The following is an 18,512-nucleotide window of genomic DNA, read 5'->3' on the forward strand; positions in this document are numbered from 1 at the left end:
GTGCTGTTGTCCAAAGGTGTCTCCTTTGCACTTTAATACAAGAGGTGTCTTACCAGCCAGATCACCAGGTGAAAATAGAGTAAAAATAGCCTAGAGTAGAAAACTAATGCAGCCACCACATCTGATTTGGTTAAGCTGCAATGTATTACAATTTTAGTGTTTGGGTTTAATACCACTTTAAGGTTGTCTAAATAAAAATACAGGTTTGCCTTTGAGAGAAGTCTGACTGTAAAGTGATGTCCCACAGCTACTACAAAGCTTCATATTGCCTAGAGCTGGCTTTGATAGTTAAGTTATCGCATCACCTTGTCTGCTTACAGTTTTATCACAAGTTGCATCAGCTGCCTCCCAGGAGAACAGAATCCTCATAAGAGAAATTCTTATTGTTGCATGACTGAGGTTTACCCAAGTTGGTTTCCAGTAAAAATGAAGTCTAACATCTTTTAACCCTCCATTTGTAGTAGCGCAACAAATGTTATACCTAGGGATGCGCCGATACCAATAACAGGTGAAACTCGAAAAATTAGAATATCGTGCAAAAGTTCATTTATTTCAGTAATGCAACTTAAAAGGTGAAATTTTCTCTCCACTCTGTTTAGCTAATGGGTGCTCAGCCTGTGGCCCTCCAGTTGTTGCGGAACTACAAATCCCACAAGGTGTTGCAAGGCTGACAGTTGCAAGCATGACTCCCAACGGCAGAGGCTTGATGGGACTTATAGTTTTGTAACAGCTGGAGAGCCACAGGTTGGGCACCCATGCTCTAACTTATACTGTCATCCCTGCAAGGAGAGAAAGCGTGCAGGGATTTCATATTCCCAGACCTATGAAGCAGCTTTCTCTCCTCAGGTCTGGGGATTTGAAATTTCCATGACTTTCCTGTGTGCAGGGATGACCGTACGGGGCAGATGGCTGTGATACGATGCATGTAGACCGGAAGTGGCTACAGAAGGTTATAACTGCCAACATGCAACAAAGAATAAAAGTTGGAAGTTTTTTTTGTTTAAATGGCAATTAAATTAATGTATTTTGCTTTGGCAAAGTAAATGTGATTCAGTTAGGGTTTACTTTGTAAAGTGATAAAAAGTTGTTGCAAAGAAAGGTTCATTGTATATACAGCCATATGTCGTGTTTCTGTGTTCCTAATCACTGTTCCCTAACAATTGTTGGCGAGCCCAATGTTCCCGCTGCCATACATCAGTAAGCATATGCTGGCTAACCCACCATCACACCTGGACTCGAGAACATACATTAGCTATGTGTGCAAAAACAGCCTGCTCTGGGGGTCCTGAGCCAGCTCTAGGAATGTTGTTTTTGTTGCTGCTAAACAGGATACCCATGCATGCTTCTTTTCTACATACTGCCTCCTTTCATACTCTGTGCACTGCCCTCTTGTGTATACCACTACCGTCCCTAGTTTCGCCTGTCCTCTACTACATATTCTTTTTTGCCCTCTTTCTCTTCTACTGCACATACTTCCCACTTTTAAACACCTGTGCTGCACATACTGGCTGCTATAGTTACATAGTGCCCAGCATCGTACCCTCCAGCATTCCTGTACTGTATACATTGCCTGCCCTCCACTCTCATGTGCATATACTGCCCCTCCTCATACCTTCCACACCTGTATCTTTTGTATGTTGTCCACCCTCATACCCTCCAGAACTCATTTGTTTAACATTCTGCTCCCTAGCTGTACCCTTCGCACACCCTTTCTGCACTTCCTGTCCTGTCCTAGTCTCAGGAACACTCTTTTGTACATATTGTCTGTTGCAAAATACCCTTGGGAGCTCCCCTAATGCACATTCTTTCTGCTAAGTCACTTCTTCAAGAACTGGGGGCCTGCTGTTAACTTTTTCAGGAATCTTCCTAGACAGCATATATTGTTTATAACCTTTTTCATCCATTCTTTTTCTTTGGTTTTACTGGAAAAGGCATAATTTTGATTTTCTTTCTCTTCCCTTAGTGGAAAGGCACCACTCAGCCCATGAAATTGAACACCCGCCCGTCCACAGGTCTTCTCCGCCACATTTTGCAGCAAGTCTACAACCACTCTGTTACTGACCCAGAGAAGCTTAATAATTATGAGCCTTTTTCCCCTGAAGTTTATGGCGAGACTTCTTTCGATTTGGTAGCTCAAATGATTGATGAAATAAAGATGACAGAAGATGATCTCTTTGTTGACTTGGGGAGTGGTAAGTTCTCAATTTTATTGCACTGTACACAACTGTATACAAAACTTATAGTGTGCGTGCATCTTGTCGCTCAGCTTTAAACTTTTCAAGAACAGCTGAAGGCAAAACGTTTTCTTTCATTTTTTTTTTTTTTTTGTATAGTTAATCACTTCAAGTCCGTAGCCTGTACCCCCTTCCTGCCCAAGCCAATTTTCAGCTTTCAGCGCTGTCACACTTTGACAATTGTGCGGTCATGTAACACTGTACCCATATGAATTTTTAGCATTTTTTTGAGACAGATAAAACTTTATTTTGGTGGTATTATTCACCACTGGGATTTTTTTTTTTTTTTTTTTTGCTATATAAATAAGTCCCAACATTTTGAAAAACGTTTCTTATAAAATTTTGCAAATAAATAATCTTTCTTCATAAATCTTGGCCAAAATGTATTCAGCTATCTTTTTAGTGAAAAAAAAACAAAAAAATAACCCAAATTAGTTTATAACCAAAAATTATAATTTTTTCATAACCTTTGTTTACATTTTTTTTTTATCATTCTGTCACCCTAGCGGTACAGTGTCACCATAGTGACACTGTACTACTGGTGGGGGGGTGATGATTTATTTATTTTTTTACACTGATTGCTTTTACATCCATAAAGGCTGTAAAAGCAATAATTTCTCCTTCTCTCTTACTGCATTCTTGCAGTCATTGAGAAATACTGTGAGAGCTGTGATTGGTCACAGCTTGTCACATGGTACAAGGCTGTTGTGAATAGCCTTGTACCATGTTATCTCTGTGATCATTCACAGATTTCACTAGTAGTAAGCAATGATGTCAGGAAGTGACCTCTTGCTTACTACTGTTCATGTGATCACTGATTGGCTAATCAGTGATCACATGATGGGGACTTCACACACAGATCCCATACAGCGATCCGGAGGACACAGCGGGCACCGGGTGGCGGTGCCGCGCGCTCCCAGGCTGAAAATGTGGGCGCCATTTGTGGGCTTCCGTCCGGCCGATTATGTACATGGGCCAGACGGGAAGTGGTTAAGGAGGGTTTTAACCACTATCAGGTTTTTTTTTTTGACAACTTTGTCCCATAGAGAATATTTACATTCACTTTCTGTCCAATAGCCAAAACAGAAAGTGAGAAGAATTCCTTCCAAAGCTAGGAAATCCCTGGTTGTCACCTGGGTTAGCAGAGCTAGCGTCTCCATTGGATAATCTTCCTGCTATTTCTGTTCTGGTGATAGCCCAAAATTTTGGATTTTTCACCACTTTCTGTGAAAATGGTAAACGGGACAAATAGAGCATGAATCTCCTTAACAGACAATAACAACTGACAGGGGTTCTAATCTCTTTACACTCTATCCAAAACAAAAGTTTACCCTTTAGTTGCACTTTACTGGCTTCACAACTTTGCCCTGGTGTTTATGCTAATGTTTCTTTCTGTTAGTCATTTATTTTAGTTTGTATACCTATTTGAAGTTTATCTAGTGTAGTGTATTTAGTTTCCTTTATCTTCAGCACTGGCGCAGTGGATACATTAGATATTATTTTTACTATTGTAATGTGTAAATGCAATAATAAAATGCTATATTTATAGCTAGGAGTTTTCTTGTATCTTTTGAATCTAAATTTGCTACCCAGTGTAGAAAGCCGTAGTAATGAGAGGACTTGCATTAAAGTGATACTAAAGTGATAAAAAAAATAACAAACATGTCTATACTTAACTGCCCAGTGCAGTGGTGCTTCCTGTCGGGTGCCGCCATAGCAAGCTGCTTGCTGTAGGGGCACCTGAGCAGGCACACTCCTGAACTGCTACTCCGTGTGTCCATTCACATACTGAGCCGCGGCTCGCCCAGCCCCCTCTGTCTCCTCAATGGTTCACTGTCTGTGATTGACCACCAGACAGGAGGGCTGCTGCACACAGAAGGTATTTTACCTTCATGCATTCATAGAATGCATGAAGGTAGGGAACCTTGAGCCTTTACAACCACTTGCCTACCAGGATCTCATACCCCCTTTTGTGCCCAGGCCAATTTTCAGCTTTCAGCGCTGTCACACTTTGAATGACAATTGCGTGGTCATGCAACATTGTACCCATATGAAAGTTTTTTTTGTTTTTTGTTTTATAATTTTTTTCACACAAATAGAGCTTTCTTTTGGTGATATTTAACTGCCACTGGGTCTTTTATTTTTTACGCTATAATCAAAAAAAGCATGAAATGATAGGCAGGCATTGGTGGGCACTGATGATCAGTGCTGATCTGTTCTGACAGGTGCCAGTTATCGGCAGTACTATACTTACCTCATGCTGTGACAGGCTGTGATTGGCCTTTTACCACATCACGTGATCAGCTGTGTCCATGGGACACCGCGATCACGGAGATTGGTGGGGGTGCGCGGGAGGGCGTATTCTGGGAGGATGTCATGACGCTCTCCCAGGACTGGACAACCGTGCTGTAGCCATCATTCAGCTATAGTGCGGTTGCCAAGCAGTTAACCGCATGCCGCCCAGCCACTGTACATATACGGTGGCAGGGCGGCACTCACAGGCAAAACCACGTTTTAAAACGTGTGTTTTGTAAACAAATAGGGGGCGCACGCGAGGCGCGTTGCCGCCCTATTTGTCCTGTGGATCACCGCCGCAGATGTCAGTAGCCGGGTCACAGCCGCTCATTAGCGGCTATGTCCCGGCGATGCAGCTGTGCTCTGTCACCTCTCTGTCAGCTCTAGGATGAGCTGATCGAGAAAGAATAGTTTCACTTTCTCGATCAGCCTTGTCCCGCCCAGTACACACCCCCGCCCCCTAGTAAAACACTCCCCTCACTCCTATAACCCTTCCCTGCAAAATAAAGTTAACCCCTTCCTCCCCATTGCCATTAGTACAGTGTCAGTTTTTTTTTTTTTTTGCACTGATCACTGTATTAGTGTTTTTGGGGATGTCAGTGACCCCAAGTCAGTACCCCCCAATGTCAGAATGTCCGCCGCAGTCCTGCCATAAGTCCCTGATTGCCGCCATAAGTCCCTGATTGCCGCCATAAGTCCCTGATTGCCGCCATAAGTTCCTGATTGCCGCCATAAGTCCCTGATTGCCGCCATTATTAGTATAAAAAAAACCCTAAAAATCCCAGTATCTTTCCCGCCATTTGTAAACGCTATAACTTTCACGTAAACCAATTAATTTACACGTATTGGGTTTTCTTTTAGCAAAGACATGTCGCAGAATGCATTTTGGCAGAAATTTATGACTAAATTTGATTTTTGCATTTTTTTTTTTACTGGACATGTTTTATAGCAAAAAGTCCAAAATATTGTTTCTTTTTCCTCAAAATTGTCAGCCTTTTTTTTTTTATAGCGCAAAAAATAAAAACCGCACAGGCGTTCAAATACCACCGAAAGAAAGCTCAATTTGTGGGGAAAAAAAGGATGTAAATTTCATTTATGTATCATATTGCATGACCGCGCAATTGTCCGCTAAACTAGCGCAGCGCTGTATAGCAGAAAAATGGCGTAAATTGCAGTATTTTTACCATAGTTTGTAGACGCTATAACTTCCACACAAAGCAATCAATATACACTTATTGGGATTTTTTTTACCAAAAACATGTAGCAGAATACATTTTGGCCTAAATTTATAACTAACTTTGATTTTACTATATATTTTTTATAGCTGAAAATAAAACATATTGTTTTTCTTCAAAATTTTTGGTGTTTTTTTGTTTATAGCGTGAAAAATAAAAAGCGCACAGGTGATCAAATTACACCGAAAGAAAGCTCTATTTGTGGGAAAAAAAGGACGTAAATTTCGTTTGGGTGCAGCATTGCATGACCGTGCAATTATCAGTTGAATTAGTGCAGCGCCAAGTAGCAAAAAGAGGCCTGGTCATTAAGGGGGGGTAAATCCTCAGGAGCTCAAGTGGTTAAAGGATAAGTTCCCCTTTCTACAAAAAAAATTATAAATGCACATTTTTTTTTTGCAGGTGAACAAATGTGCATTTATTTGTTGTAGTAGGAGTATGTAAAGCTTTGCACCAGTGATCAGCAGATCAGATTCCATGCAGTTCCATGCATTCAGTTTATTTGCTTACTCGTACATCCCATACGGGAAAGCCGATACTTCTGATAGGAAGACTCCATGAACTTCCGCAGCACTCACAATGCTGTGGTAGTTCATCAAGAACTACAAGCTGACAGCCGCTAATGCAGTTGGGACTTGTAGCCCATCCATTCACAGAACACACTGCTGCGCTGTTATTAAAAAATGAACTAGTTCGGCAGGGAGGGAGGGTGATCGGGTGGGTGCTGCAGGATCTCAGGAACATGTTACTAGTGGTGCACCAAAATGAAAATTCTGGTTCCAAAATAGATACCAAAAATTCAGAATGCATGTGGCCGAAAACCAAACCGAAATGTCTGCGTTATGTGGGGAAGGGGAGGCTCCAACTTTTTTTTTTTTAAACTTATGATTTTATTGCTATCACATAGGGAACCAATATGAGTGACAGGTCCTCTTTGTAGAGGGGAGGGGGGCAGTGTGCAAGGAGGGGGCAGCGGAGGAGCAGTGTATACAGAGAGGCTCCCTCACTGGCTCTCACACTGTCAGTGCTGATTTTTAAATGCTATTGCCGGCTTTTTTTTTTTCTTCACTTTAGCTCACAGAATTGGCTGTCACTTTGTTTCCCCAGAGGTAAAGGAAAAATTTTGTTTCTTTAAACTTTGGGAAATAAACTAAAAGGAAAGTTTGTTTCTTTTTAGCTGGTGGGAAAGTGACAACTGATTCTCTGAGCTATAGTGAAGAAAAAAAAAGCCGATAGTTAAATTTAAAAACTATCACTGACATATTGGCCCTGATTTACTAAGACTTGAGTCTACCAGCAGACTCTGAACATTCAGGCAGACTCAAGTAAATCAATCAAGACCTGTCAGTCTTCTGAGAGGTGTCTAGCAATCTCAATTGACGAACCTCTACTTTACTATTAGTAAATGTGGAATCGCATCTGGCACATTTTTAGGTGCAATACCGGATATGTTCGCTAGATGGCGCACAAGCGCGGACTTTGCCGTTTTCCTGTTTGCATAAGAGAATACTTAGAATGTAACATAAAAACTACACCTATATTATTTTTTTATTTTTTTTTGCGGTTTCTCCAAAATGATCAGACAACTATTGCATTTACTAATGAATGTCATACATTCTGTTTTCAAATGTTAAACATTTTCACACTTATATCTCAAATAATTTGGAATGTCTAGTTCTAAGTTCTCAAGATAATGATATAGCTTCCTTCTCTTTAATCATGTAACTATTCTATGTTAAGGTATTAATGCGCATGGGTTATACGCATCACACATCTGGGGGGTGCAGCGGTATGCTGGCAGCTATGGGTTAGTCATCCAGCTCCATCCATCCATCCATCCGCGTGGGTGCCAAAATGGTAAGGGGAGGAATTAGCTCAGCCACAGGAGCCATAAAGGTGCTTAATAGTGTAATACACACGTCCCAAGGGTGGATTACTTTTCACGAGTTCATGCACTACTGTTCGTCATGGATAAACCACACGTGCCATTCATAGGCACTCTCTGAGTTGGTACTCTGACACAAAGGACATTCCATTATTCAGGAATGATTATATGAACTTTTTTAGCACCATTTACCAGTTTATATCATCATTAATGGGCAGCACAGTGGCTTAATGGTTAGCACATCTGCCTTGCAGTAAATGGGTCATGGGTTCGATTCCTGACCATGGCACCTCCTGCATGGAGTTTGCATGTTCTCCCTGTGCTTGCATGGGTTTCCTCCGAGTACTCCAGTTTCCTCCCACACTCCAAAGACATGGGGGTAGGTGTATTGATTCCTGTCCAAATTGGCCCTAGTGTATGAATGTGAGTTAGGGACCTTAGATTGTACACCACGTGAGGGTTAGGGACAGATGTGAATGTACAATATATGTGTAAAGCACTGCATAAATTGACAGCACTGTAAAAGTACCTAAAATAAATAAATTATTGCACTTTTTGGATTTTACATGCGTTGATGATTGATAACATGCATTTATAGCATTGCACTATTATTTTAACCTATTTCTATTCTGGGACTGTTACCAATACCCTGAGTGCTAGCTGCTACCTTCATATCTTCATATATATATTGATCTTGTGTAATACCATTTTAGTAGTCTATATAATTTTACCAGTGCTCGCTTTATCATTATTTTTAAACAATATAACTATTCTACATTGCAGCTCAAACTCTGTCTCCTACAGTGGCTTAGTGGTTAGAACTCAGAACTTACAGCATGTGGGTCATGAGTTCTAATCCCAGTCATGGCTGCATCTCAGTTTGCATGCTTTCTCTGCACGGGTGTGTTTCTGCCAACACTCCAAAGACATGCTGTTAGGTTAATTGGGCCTAGTATATGTAAAAAAACAGAAAATCGGTCGTTCAATCGGCCGACGTTACCACCAACAGCAAAAAAATTGTCTGATTTTCGTCCCGTCTACGGCCGGCATTTTTAATTCTGTCCATTGCAGAGAGCTCTGCTATTATATTTTACATGAAAAGTATTGTGGTTGCAACATTGTATCCATTTGGGATACAGATATTTTTATTCGGATACAAATAGATACATTGTTGCAACCGCAAGACTTTTCATGTAAAATATAATAGCGGTCTGGAATTCTTCTTCTTCCATACTTTACCAATAGAAAATAAAATGTGCCAAAACCCCGATTAAACAGCCGACCAATTAACCCACTTATGGTGCAAAAATTGGCCGATTTTATTTTATTTTTTTTATTTTTTTTTTTTTCTGGTTGATTTTCAACCCATCTATGGCCTGCATTAGATTGTAAGCTCCTTGACATTTGTGAATGCTCTAATATGGAGATCAATTTCCAGGGTTCTGTCAGTGCCAGGAATATAGATCAATTAATTAAGATTTTGGCTACTGACTAGAAAGTGGAAAGGGAGTGAATCTTACGTTGTCTTCTGACAAGTTTGAATTTTTCAATTTTCCTTCTGTTTATATTTCATTACAACTTTTCTCTTAGGCTGCGTTCACACTAGCTTTGTCAGCAGGCATCAGACAGGCATTTGGGAAGTGTTTTTTATGCTTCTCAAACACCTATGAAAATTCTGCACATGGCAGCACACAGCGCTGTTCACACTGAAGTGTTAGCATTGCATCATGGCAAAACTGGCGCCTCCTGTCGAGTCAGGAGGAGTTGAAGCCTCCCATTCAAGTCTATGGTGCCGCTCCTCAAATGCCTGGCAGACGTTTGCGGTGTGGTTGCGAGGCATTTTCGGAGCATCAATACCATTTAACTTCATTACAGGCATTTGTGGTGCAGTTTTAACGCTTGGTAAATGCTTATCACATGCCTCAAACCCGCACATAGGGCGTTTGGGGAGCATTTGAGGAGCGTAAAAAATGCTTCCCAAACACCTATCAAACACAATAGGGGCGTTTGGCAAGAGTTAGAAATCAAGTCAAGTGTGAACGAGCTCTTAAACCTCTCTCCTTATACAATTTGACCCCGTCCCCCCACCCGCCCCGTCATCATCTGTTCCCTCCCCCACCCCCCCCCTGTCATCACCTGTTCCCTCCCCCACCCCCCCCTGTCATCACCTGTTCCCTCCCCCACCCCCCCCTGTCATCACCTGTTCCCTCCCCCACCCCCCCCTGTCATCACCTGTTCCCTCCCCCACCCCCCCCTGTCATCACCTGTTCCCTCCCCCACCCCCCCCTGTCATCACCTGTTCCCTCCCCCACCCCCCCTGTCATCACCTGTTCCCTCCCCCACCCCCCCCTGTCATCACCTGTTCCCTCCCCCACCCCCCCTGTCATCACCTGTTCCCTCCCCCACCCCCCCCTGTCACATCACTTGTTCCCTCCCCCACCCCCCCCTGTCACATCACTTGTTCCCTCCCCCACCCCCCCCTGTCACATCACTTGTTCCCTCCCCCACCCCCCCCTGTCACATCACCTGTTCCCCACCCCCCCCTGTCACATCACCTGTTCCCCACCCCCCCCTGTCACATCACCTGTTCCCCCCCCCCCCCCCCCCTTGTCATCACCTGTTCCATCTACAGATCTATGTATCCCCGCCTCACTCTTTTTTTAACTATTTATTTATTGATCTTGTTAATGTGCCTCATTTCCTATCGCCTGCAGCTCAGATCTGGCAATATTATATGATTCCTGATTGTATCTCACCACTAGTCTGATTGAATTCACAATTCCTGGTCGGTCCCGTTCCCTGACCTATAATAACCTTTAGGGCCAGTTCACACTACTTGTGTTTCAGTTGCTTTTTGTGCATCCAAAACGCACAGAAAGAAGGTTATATGGTTGTCAATGTCATAGTTCACATCAGCGCTTGCAGTTCCAGTGTGTTGCAGGTGCTGCCAAAAAAGTCAAACAGGCTGCATTGTTTATGCATAGAACTATACTGGATCGCGGTAAAACACGCTGGAACGCACTAAAATGTCCCTAATTAACCATTTCAATACTGTGCAATTTTACACCTTCCTGCCCAGGCCATTTTTCAGGTTTCAGCGCTCTCACACTTTGAATGACAATTGCGCGGTCATACAACACTGTACCCAAACTAAAATTTTATCATTTTCTTCACACAACTAGAGCTTTCTTTTGGTGGTATTTAATCACTGCTGGGGTTTTTATTTTTTGCTAAATTAACAAAAAAAGACCAAAAATTTTGAAAAAAAAACACATTTTTCTTTGTTTCTGTTATTATAGGTTTACAAATAAATAATTGTTCTTCATAAATTTAGGCCGAGATGTATTCTGCTACATGTTTTTGGTGAAAATAACCCAAATTAGGATGTATTTTTTAGTTTGTAGGAAAGTTATAGAGTTCACAAACTATGGTATAGATCTGATTATTGATCAATCCTGAAGTACCGACGGCCAATCTAATTTCTTGAGGTCCAAGAATGTCAGAATAGTACAGATATCCCCAAATGACCCCTTTTTGCAGAGTAGACAGTCTGACGTACTTCATAAGAGGCATGGCGAGTTTTTTGAAGTTGTATTTTTTTGTCATAATTTTTCCGAAAATTAAAAAATTTAAAAAATTATTTTCACAATTTTTTTTTTTACATACTGTCACCAGTGCAGTACAGCGTCATCATATAACTGGCATGGCGGTGAACAGGGACACTGACTGGTGACAGTATGAAAAAAATATATATATATTAATTTTTTTAAATTTTTTTATATTTAATTTTTTATTACATTTTTTTTTTTTTAAGATTTTTTTTCATATTTTACTATGACCAAAATAGTACAATGTTACCATAGTAACATTGTACTACTTTGGGGAAGTGATCAGTATTTTTTTTTTTTTTTTTTTTTTTTTTTTACACAATTTGTTTATAGCAAAGAATTATTTTGCTATAAGCAAGCATTTACCTGAATGAAATCGATTCATTCAGCTTTTTTTTTTTTTTTTTTTTTTTTTTTTTGTGCTTAGCTGTGATTTGGTCACAGCTAATCACATGACATGTGCATGTGATTAGCTGTGACCATTCACAGCTAGGCACTAGTATACAATGGATGGCATCATGAATGAAGCCATCCATGTATACCACTCATGTGACCTGCTGTGATTGGTCACAGCAGGTCACATGGTACCAGCAACGGGAGCCGGTACTTGGATCTGTCATCGGCCGTGTCCGAGGTGCACGGCCCGTGACAGATACCGCTGCTGCGCTGCTCTGCATTACCGAAAACGGCGCATGTGCGGGAGCACGCCAAATGGCGTGCACCCGGAATGGAGGAGCACATCTGAAGCCGCCAAACGGCCATTGGCCGGGCGGCTAATGGTTAAATTTTAGAAAGAGGGGAAAAAAATTAACTGGAATGCATAAAAAAAAGGCACTGGAACACGTCAAAAACGCATCCAAACTGCACTGGAATACACCAAAAATACATTTAAAATGCACTGGAACACACAAAAAACACATCCAAAATGCAGTGGAACAAGCTAAACATGCATCAAAGTGCATGCAAAAACGCATCTGGAACACATCTAGACTGTTTCTGTAGTGTGAACTGGCCCTCAGGACTTGTTCACACCATTTGTGGTGCAGAAACGCATGCAAGAGCACGCATTGTCCAGCACAGCAAAGAAATGCAATGCCCTCTGCAGATGTGCGCAGGTACCATGATGAAAACTTAATTGCACCTCCACATGTCTAGTAAACACAGATGCATTCACAGCCACCTAAACGCATGGCACCACACTACTGTGCGGTTAGGTGCAACACACTTTTACAATAACATGCTTGCAGTATTTTTGCATGTTCCCACACGTTAGGCAGGCCATTGAAATTAATGAGCTGAGGAAAAAAAAGTGAAAAAATGCCCATTCACACAGGTCCTCTGGCCTGTACAGCATGAATGAATGGGTTGTTCATGTGGCTGGAGCCACCTGTTACACTATGGGGACATAGCAGCTGTATGAACACAGGTTTTAATCTGACAGGTGTGAAGGCGTGGGGAAGTGGCCCTGAATGCTCACTGTCTGTGTTCAGGGCTATACACCTGCACCCATATGCTTGTCAAATTATGACCTGCAGCATTTCCATAGTGTAACATAGGTTGCCTGCAAACGGCGATAGCCACAAAAACAAAACACTGATTCCCACTCTACAGGCCACAGCACCCATGAGCCCCAAGACCTCAATTACACACAGCTTTATTTATGAACTCGGTACAGTTTTATCATTTAGATTTCACAGGAATATGGTTGGAATTATGTCAATGTTTTTAGTGTATTTTTACCATAAATATAATTTGGATATTTTCTCTGGCGGTGGGGGGCTGTCAGGTATGCTGTACGGGGCCCCGTGATATCTAACAGTGGCCCTGGGTGTATGCTTGTATCTGTGCCACCTGTATAGTTAGGAAGAACCTTGAACCTCTGCTATGTACCTCAATGGATTTAGGAATTGGACATGTTTTCAACTGAAAATACAATTATTCGTAATGTTTCCCCGGCAAATGAGGATCAGCTCCTTGGTGGAGAACAGCGATCTCGCCATGTCAAGATGTGGTCTGGAATTCCACAAAAGAACAATTCACAAAACTGAAAAATAGACTTGCAAATTACCACTAAACTCTCCTAACTACACTCCCATCCACTAACACTCTCCACTACCACTTCCTGGTGTGTGCAAACGTCCTTCCGCCAACGTCATGACGTCATTTCCGGTATGACAGCTGCTCTAGCGCCTCCAACAGCCGTCTTGGCTTCATTTGTGCACCATAGCAATTTTACATGCGGCTCCATTGTGTATATAACATTCGCAAATTTATGTTTGCAGTTCTATTGTGGATTTGGCATTGGTGAATGTATGCTTGCAGCTATACTGTGTATATGACATTGGCAAATATATACTTGCCTGTAAAGGCCCAAAGTCAACAAATTGGGGGCCTAATTTATTACTGTTAATAGGATTGTAGAAAAAGAATAGCTAGCTGGACATTGAACACGACCTATTCATTGGTACATAACATGGCCTTGTGGTGCAATAGGGGGCTTTTGGTTTGTTATTTTGGACATACTTGCACATGTGCGCTCTAACAAGGAAGATTTGGGCATGTTATATAGCTAGCAAAAATAAGTGTTAGGGGTGCTAGTACATTTCAGATACTTATATAGCGCTGTCAATCTACACAGCGCTTTACATATATATGTGGTAAATTCACATCAGTCCCTAACCCTCAAGGGGCCTACTATCTAAGGGCCCTAATGTACATTCATACATATACTTGGGCCAATTTTGACAGGATCCAATTAACCTACCAGCATGTCTTTAGAGAGTGGGAGGAAACCAGAGTACCTGGAGGAAACACAGGCACAGTGAGAACATGCAAACTCCAGGCAGGAGGTGCCATGGTTGGGATTTGAACCAACAACCCTAGTACTGCCAGGTGGAAGTGCTAACCATTTAGCCACTGTGCTACATTCAACTAGAACAAATAATCCCCCAAAAATACATAGTCCAAATGTTTATTGATCAAATACACATTCCACATTTATTAGGACAGCAACAACAAGTAGGTACATTCAATATCTTGGTGAAAAAAAACCACAAACAAACCAGGATTGATGTTGCTAAAATAGAACGGTCCTGCTCATAAGAGTTTACAATCTAAAAGACTAAACTTCTAATGAACTGTGCTTTCACAGGTTACAGCAGGAAACTGTTAATGTGAATCACTTATGCTTATCCACAAAACAAGCTGCAGAACTCAATATAAAAATGCATATGTGCCAAAATAACACCTCCCACCTCCCCAAATCCCCCACACATACATTTCTCATCATGTTTGTCTGAAAACTGCATTTCATTCTAAATAAAGCAAACTTGGAAGAGCAGAGCAATTGACATGTGTTAGGATTACAACGCAAAGATAATAAACACACAATCATTGTACAATAACACACCTTAGAAGGAAGAACATGCAAAACATTTACAGCCCACATCAAAATACAGTGTGCGTGTGGCCTGGGGCAATTCCCCACAATATCTCTTCCTCCCCAAACCACCACAGACAAGGACTTGCAGAAATAATGCGCCTGTACAAGGGAAAAAATCAGCCACTACTGCATCTCTTTATATAAGGTAGGCCACACCCACCACTCATTCATTTGGTCAGAGAAAGTGTTTGCTCCTGATTAATTCTCTTCCCACCTGCGTTAACCCTTGGTATACAGGCCCCACAAATCAGAGTCAGAAAGAAAGCCACAGTGAAGTGTACCTGTGCAGCATACAACAGAACATTGAATGTAAAAGGGAACCCTATTGGCAATATTTCTTGGCCCTATGGGCACAATTCACACCAGATTATCGCATGAGTTAAGGCAGTCACATGACCACATCTCACATGCAATACTGAAAATGTCAATTCACTTTTACTTTTGCTAGTATGTGGCATTTCCCATAAATCGGAAAAACACTCAGGAAATCAAACGTAAAAAGGCTTTACACCCCGGTCACATCAAAGCCGATTTAGAAATTGTGCGACGTACAGTGAAGATGCCAATTTCCTTGCGATTTGCAAGAAATCTGACACAGATATCTATGCAAATCACCACAAAAGTAGTACATGTACTACTTTAGAAATCAGTGTCGGAAACACACCCATGTGACTGCTCTAATAGCAGACAATAGGGTGCGTCTTGGCATACGATTTGCAAGTCGCATGTCATGCAAGTCGCATCCAGGGTGCACGATTTCAGGTGCGATTTGGGAATTGAAATTGTACCTGATATCCGATCTAATGAATGTGGATGTGAGTGTCTTAACGTAAGCGATTTGCTGCAGCACAATTTCAAACGTCGTTCTTGTCTACCTTTTTCAACATTTTGTAGCGATTTCATATATAGACTACAATAGAAACCGCAGTGCAAAACACAATTGAAAATTCAATAACTCATTGGTAAATCTACAGAAAATACGGTGAAACAAAAGCACAATTTTAAATCGCATCAAGTGGGAACCAAGCAGGCAGTTCAACAAAGGAAATAAATCTTTGAAGGCATGCGGTATCTGCATGCTTGGATAAGGGTCTGTTATGGATTTGGGGGGGGGGACTCCATGTCATTATTTTATTAATTTTTTTTTAATCCTTCTCTCTCTCGCTCACTCTTCTCATGGTTTGACAAACTTTCCCAAAAGGGGGTTGAGTGCAATCCAGCATTATCAAATCAATCATTAGTCCAGGCCCTTATCTCATCCCATTGTTTGGCATTCTAACGGACAACCCTAGTGATGTGAGACAACAGTGCTAACCACTAATCCACAGAGCTGTTGAACACTAATCCTGCCTGTATTTCTGTGGTGTGAATCAATCCTAGGTCCCTGGGCAAGGTCAGTGTAACTAGCCAGATATCCCCAATGTGACACAAATGTTGTGCTATGTTACCAATTCAGATGTATGTTGGTTCTATGTATCCCAATACAAAGGATTGCAATACTAATACAGGCGTACCTCGGTTTACCAACGCCTCGGTTAACGGAATTTTTGGTTTACGAATGAAAATCCATTGAAAATAATGCCTCGGTCTACACAATTGGTAATAATTTTTTTTCGCAATACAAAGTGTATGTCGGCGCTGATTTTCAAATGCAAATGCCAGCCTTTTTTTTTTTCTTCACTATAGTTCACAAGCTTAGAATTCACTTTCCCCGAAGTTACAAAAACTTTGTATCTTTTAATAAACTCAAAGTAAACATTGTTTCCTTTAGGGATATAAATTCCAAGAAAACTTTCTCTTTTAGCTGGGTGAAGTGACAACTGAATTTCTGAGCTATAGTGAAGAAAAAAAAGGGAGAATTACATTTAAAAACCAGCACTATAATAAATAAAAAATGGCATGGGGTCCCCCCCCCCAAAATCCATACCAAATCCTTATCCGAGCATGCAGCCTGGCAGGACAGGAAAGGGGGGGGGGGTGCTTGCTCCCCCCCCCCCCTTTCCTGTCCTGCCAGGCTGCATGCTCGGATAAGGATCTGGTATGGATTTTGGGGGGGACCCCATGCCATTTTTTTATTTATTATGGTGCTGCTTTTTAAATGTAATTCTCCTTTTTTTTTTTTTCTTTTTTTTTTTTCTTCACTATAGCTCAGAAATTCAGTTGTCACTTCACCCAGCTAAAAGAGAAAGTTTTCTTGGAATTTATATCCCCATGCCATTTTTTATTTATTATGGGCCACATGCCCTCAACATGGGGGGGGTGCTTTGGAGCAGGGGGGCTTATCAGAATAATTTCGGCGTGGAGTTACCCCTTAATCCGTATCAGATCCGAAGGGCTTGGTATGAATGGAAGGGGGGACACCACGCAGTTTTTTTTAATTTAATTTACGGGAATTATTTTACATTCAGCTGTCAGTGGGGAACCCCGCTGACAGCTGAAACATTAACACATGGTTGTTGCTGCTAAAATCCCGCATGAGTTATTTTATCATGTTTCAGCTGTCGGCAGAGTTCCCCACTGGCAGTTGAATGTAAAAGCATTGTAGGGAATTATAAAATTATTTTTTTTTTTAAAAACGGCGTGGGGTCCCCCCTCCCATCCATACCAAGCCCTTTGGGTCTGGTATGGATATTAAGGGGTAACTCCACGCCGAAATTAAATAAAAAAACAGCGTGGGGTTCCCCCCAAAATCCATACCAGACCCTTATCCGATAATGTAGCCTGGCAGGTCAGGAAAGGGGGGGGGGGCCAGCGAGCGTCCCCCCCCTCCTGAACCATACCAGGCCACATTCCCTCAACATGGGTACTTTGGGGCAGGGGGGCTCCCCCCCCCCCCCAAAGCACCTTGTCGCTATGTTGATGGGGACAAGGGCCTCTTCCGTTAGTGGGATAATTGGTCGGATTTTGGCACATTTTGTTTATCGGTAAATTTGGAAAAAAATCAGCCGATTTTGCCGATCGGTCAATTTTCGCAGCAATGATCGGCAAAATCGGATGATTTTTTTTCCAAATTTACCGATTAAAAAATGTGCCAAAATCCCCCAAAAGGCTGACCAATTAACCCACTAACGGCCCGAAAATCGGCCTATTTTTTTTTTGGCTGAAAAACCGGCCAATTTTAGATCCATCTATGGCCTGCTCTAGATGGGTCTAAAATCGGCCAATTTTTCTTCCGTAAAAAAAAAATTGGCCAATTTTCTGGCTGTTAGTGGGTTAATTGGTCGGCCGTTTTTTGGGATTTTGGCACATTTTTTTATCGGTAAATTAGGATAAAAATCGGCCGATTTTTGCGGCAATGATCTGCAAATCGGCCGATCTTTTACCGACAAAAAATATGCGCATGAGCCGTGACCTTCAAAAAAAAGAAGAAAAAGAATAAGAAAGAAAAATGCAGGCCATAGATAAGAAAATTCAGTTGTTCAATCAGCTGACGTTACCACCAACGGTAAAATAAAATCGGCCGATTTTCGCCCATCTATGGCTGGTAAATATAATAGCGAAGTAATTACTTCTGTCCCTGCGGAGAGCTGCGCTATTATATTGGACATTAAAAAGTATAGAGGTTACAACATTGTATCTATTTGTATCTGAATAAAAACATCTATATCCAAAATGGATGCAAATAGATACAATAGATACAATGTTGTAACCTCTATACTTTTTAATGTCAAATATAATCGCGCAGCTTTGCAGGGACAGAAGTAATTACTAATAAATACGTTTAAAAAAAAATGCGTGGGGTCCCCCCTCCCATCCATACCAAGCCCTTTGGGTATGGTATGGTTATTAAGGGGTAACTCCACGCCGAAATTAAAG

The 18,512-nt window shown here is 41.6% G+C and overlaps 1 protein-coding gene across 3 annotated transcripts in view; it reads left to right on the top strand.

Moving 5' to 3' along the window:
- DOT1L (DOT1 like histone lysine methyltransferase) overlaps positions 1-18,512 on the top strand; it is a 217,651-nt gene that overhangs the window by 68,502 nt on the left and 130,637 nt on the right. For all 3 annotated transcript variants that reach the window (XM_089690752.1, XM_089690754.1, XM_089690753.1), the window contains exon 5: positions 1,964-2,192. In XM_089690752.1, coding sequence (XP_089546878.1) covers positions 1,964-2,192 — 229 coding nt within the window. The remainder of the gene's footprint in view (positions 1-1,963; positions 2,193-18,512) is intronic.

This window comes from Staurois parvus, unplaced genomic scaffold, assembly GCF_062004578.1.
Source record: "Staurois parvus isolate SC_StPar_1 unplaced genomic scaffold, SC_StPar_1.0 ptg000541l, whole genome shotgun sequence".
In the NCBI taxonomy this organism is placed as follows: Eukaryota; Metazoa; Chordata; class Amphibia; order Anura; family Ranidae; genus Staurois; species Staurois parvus.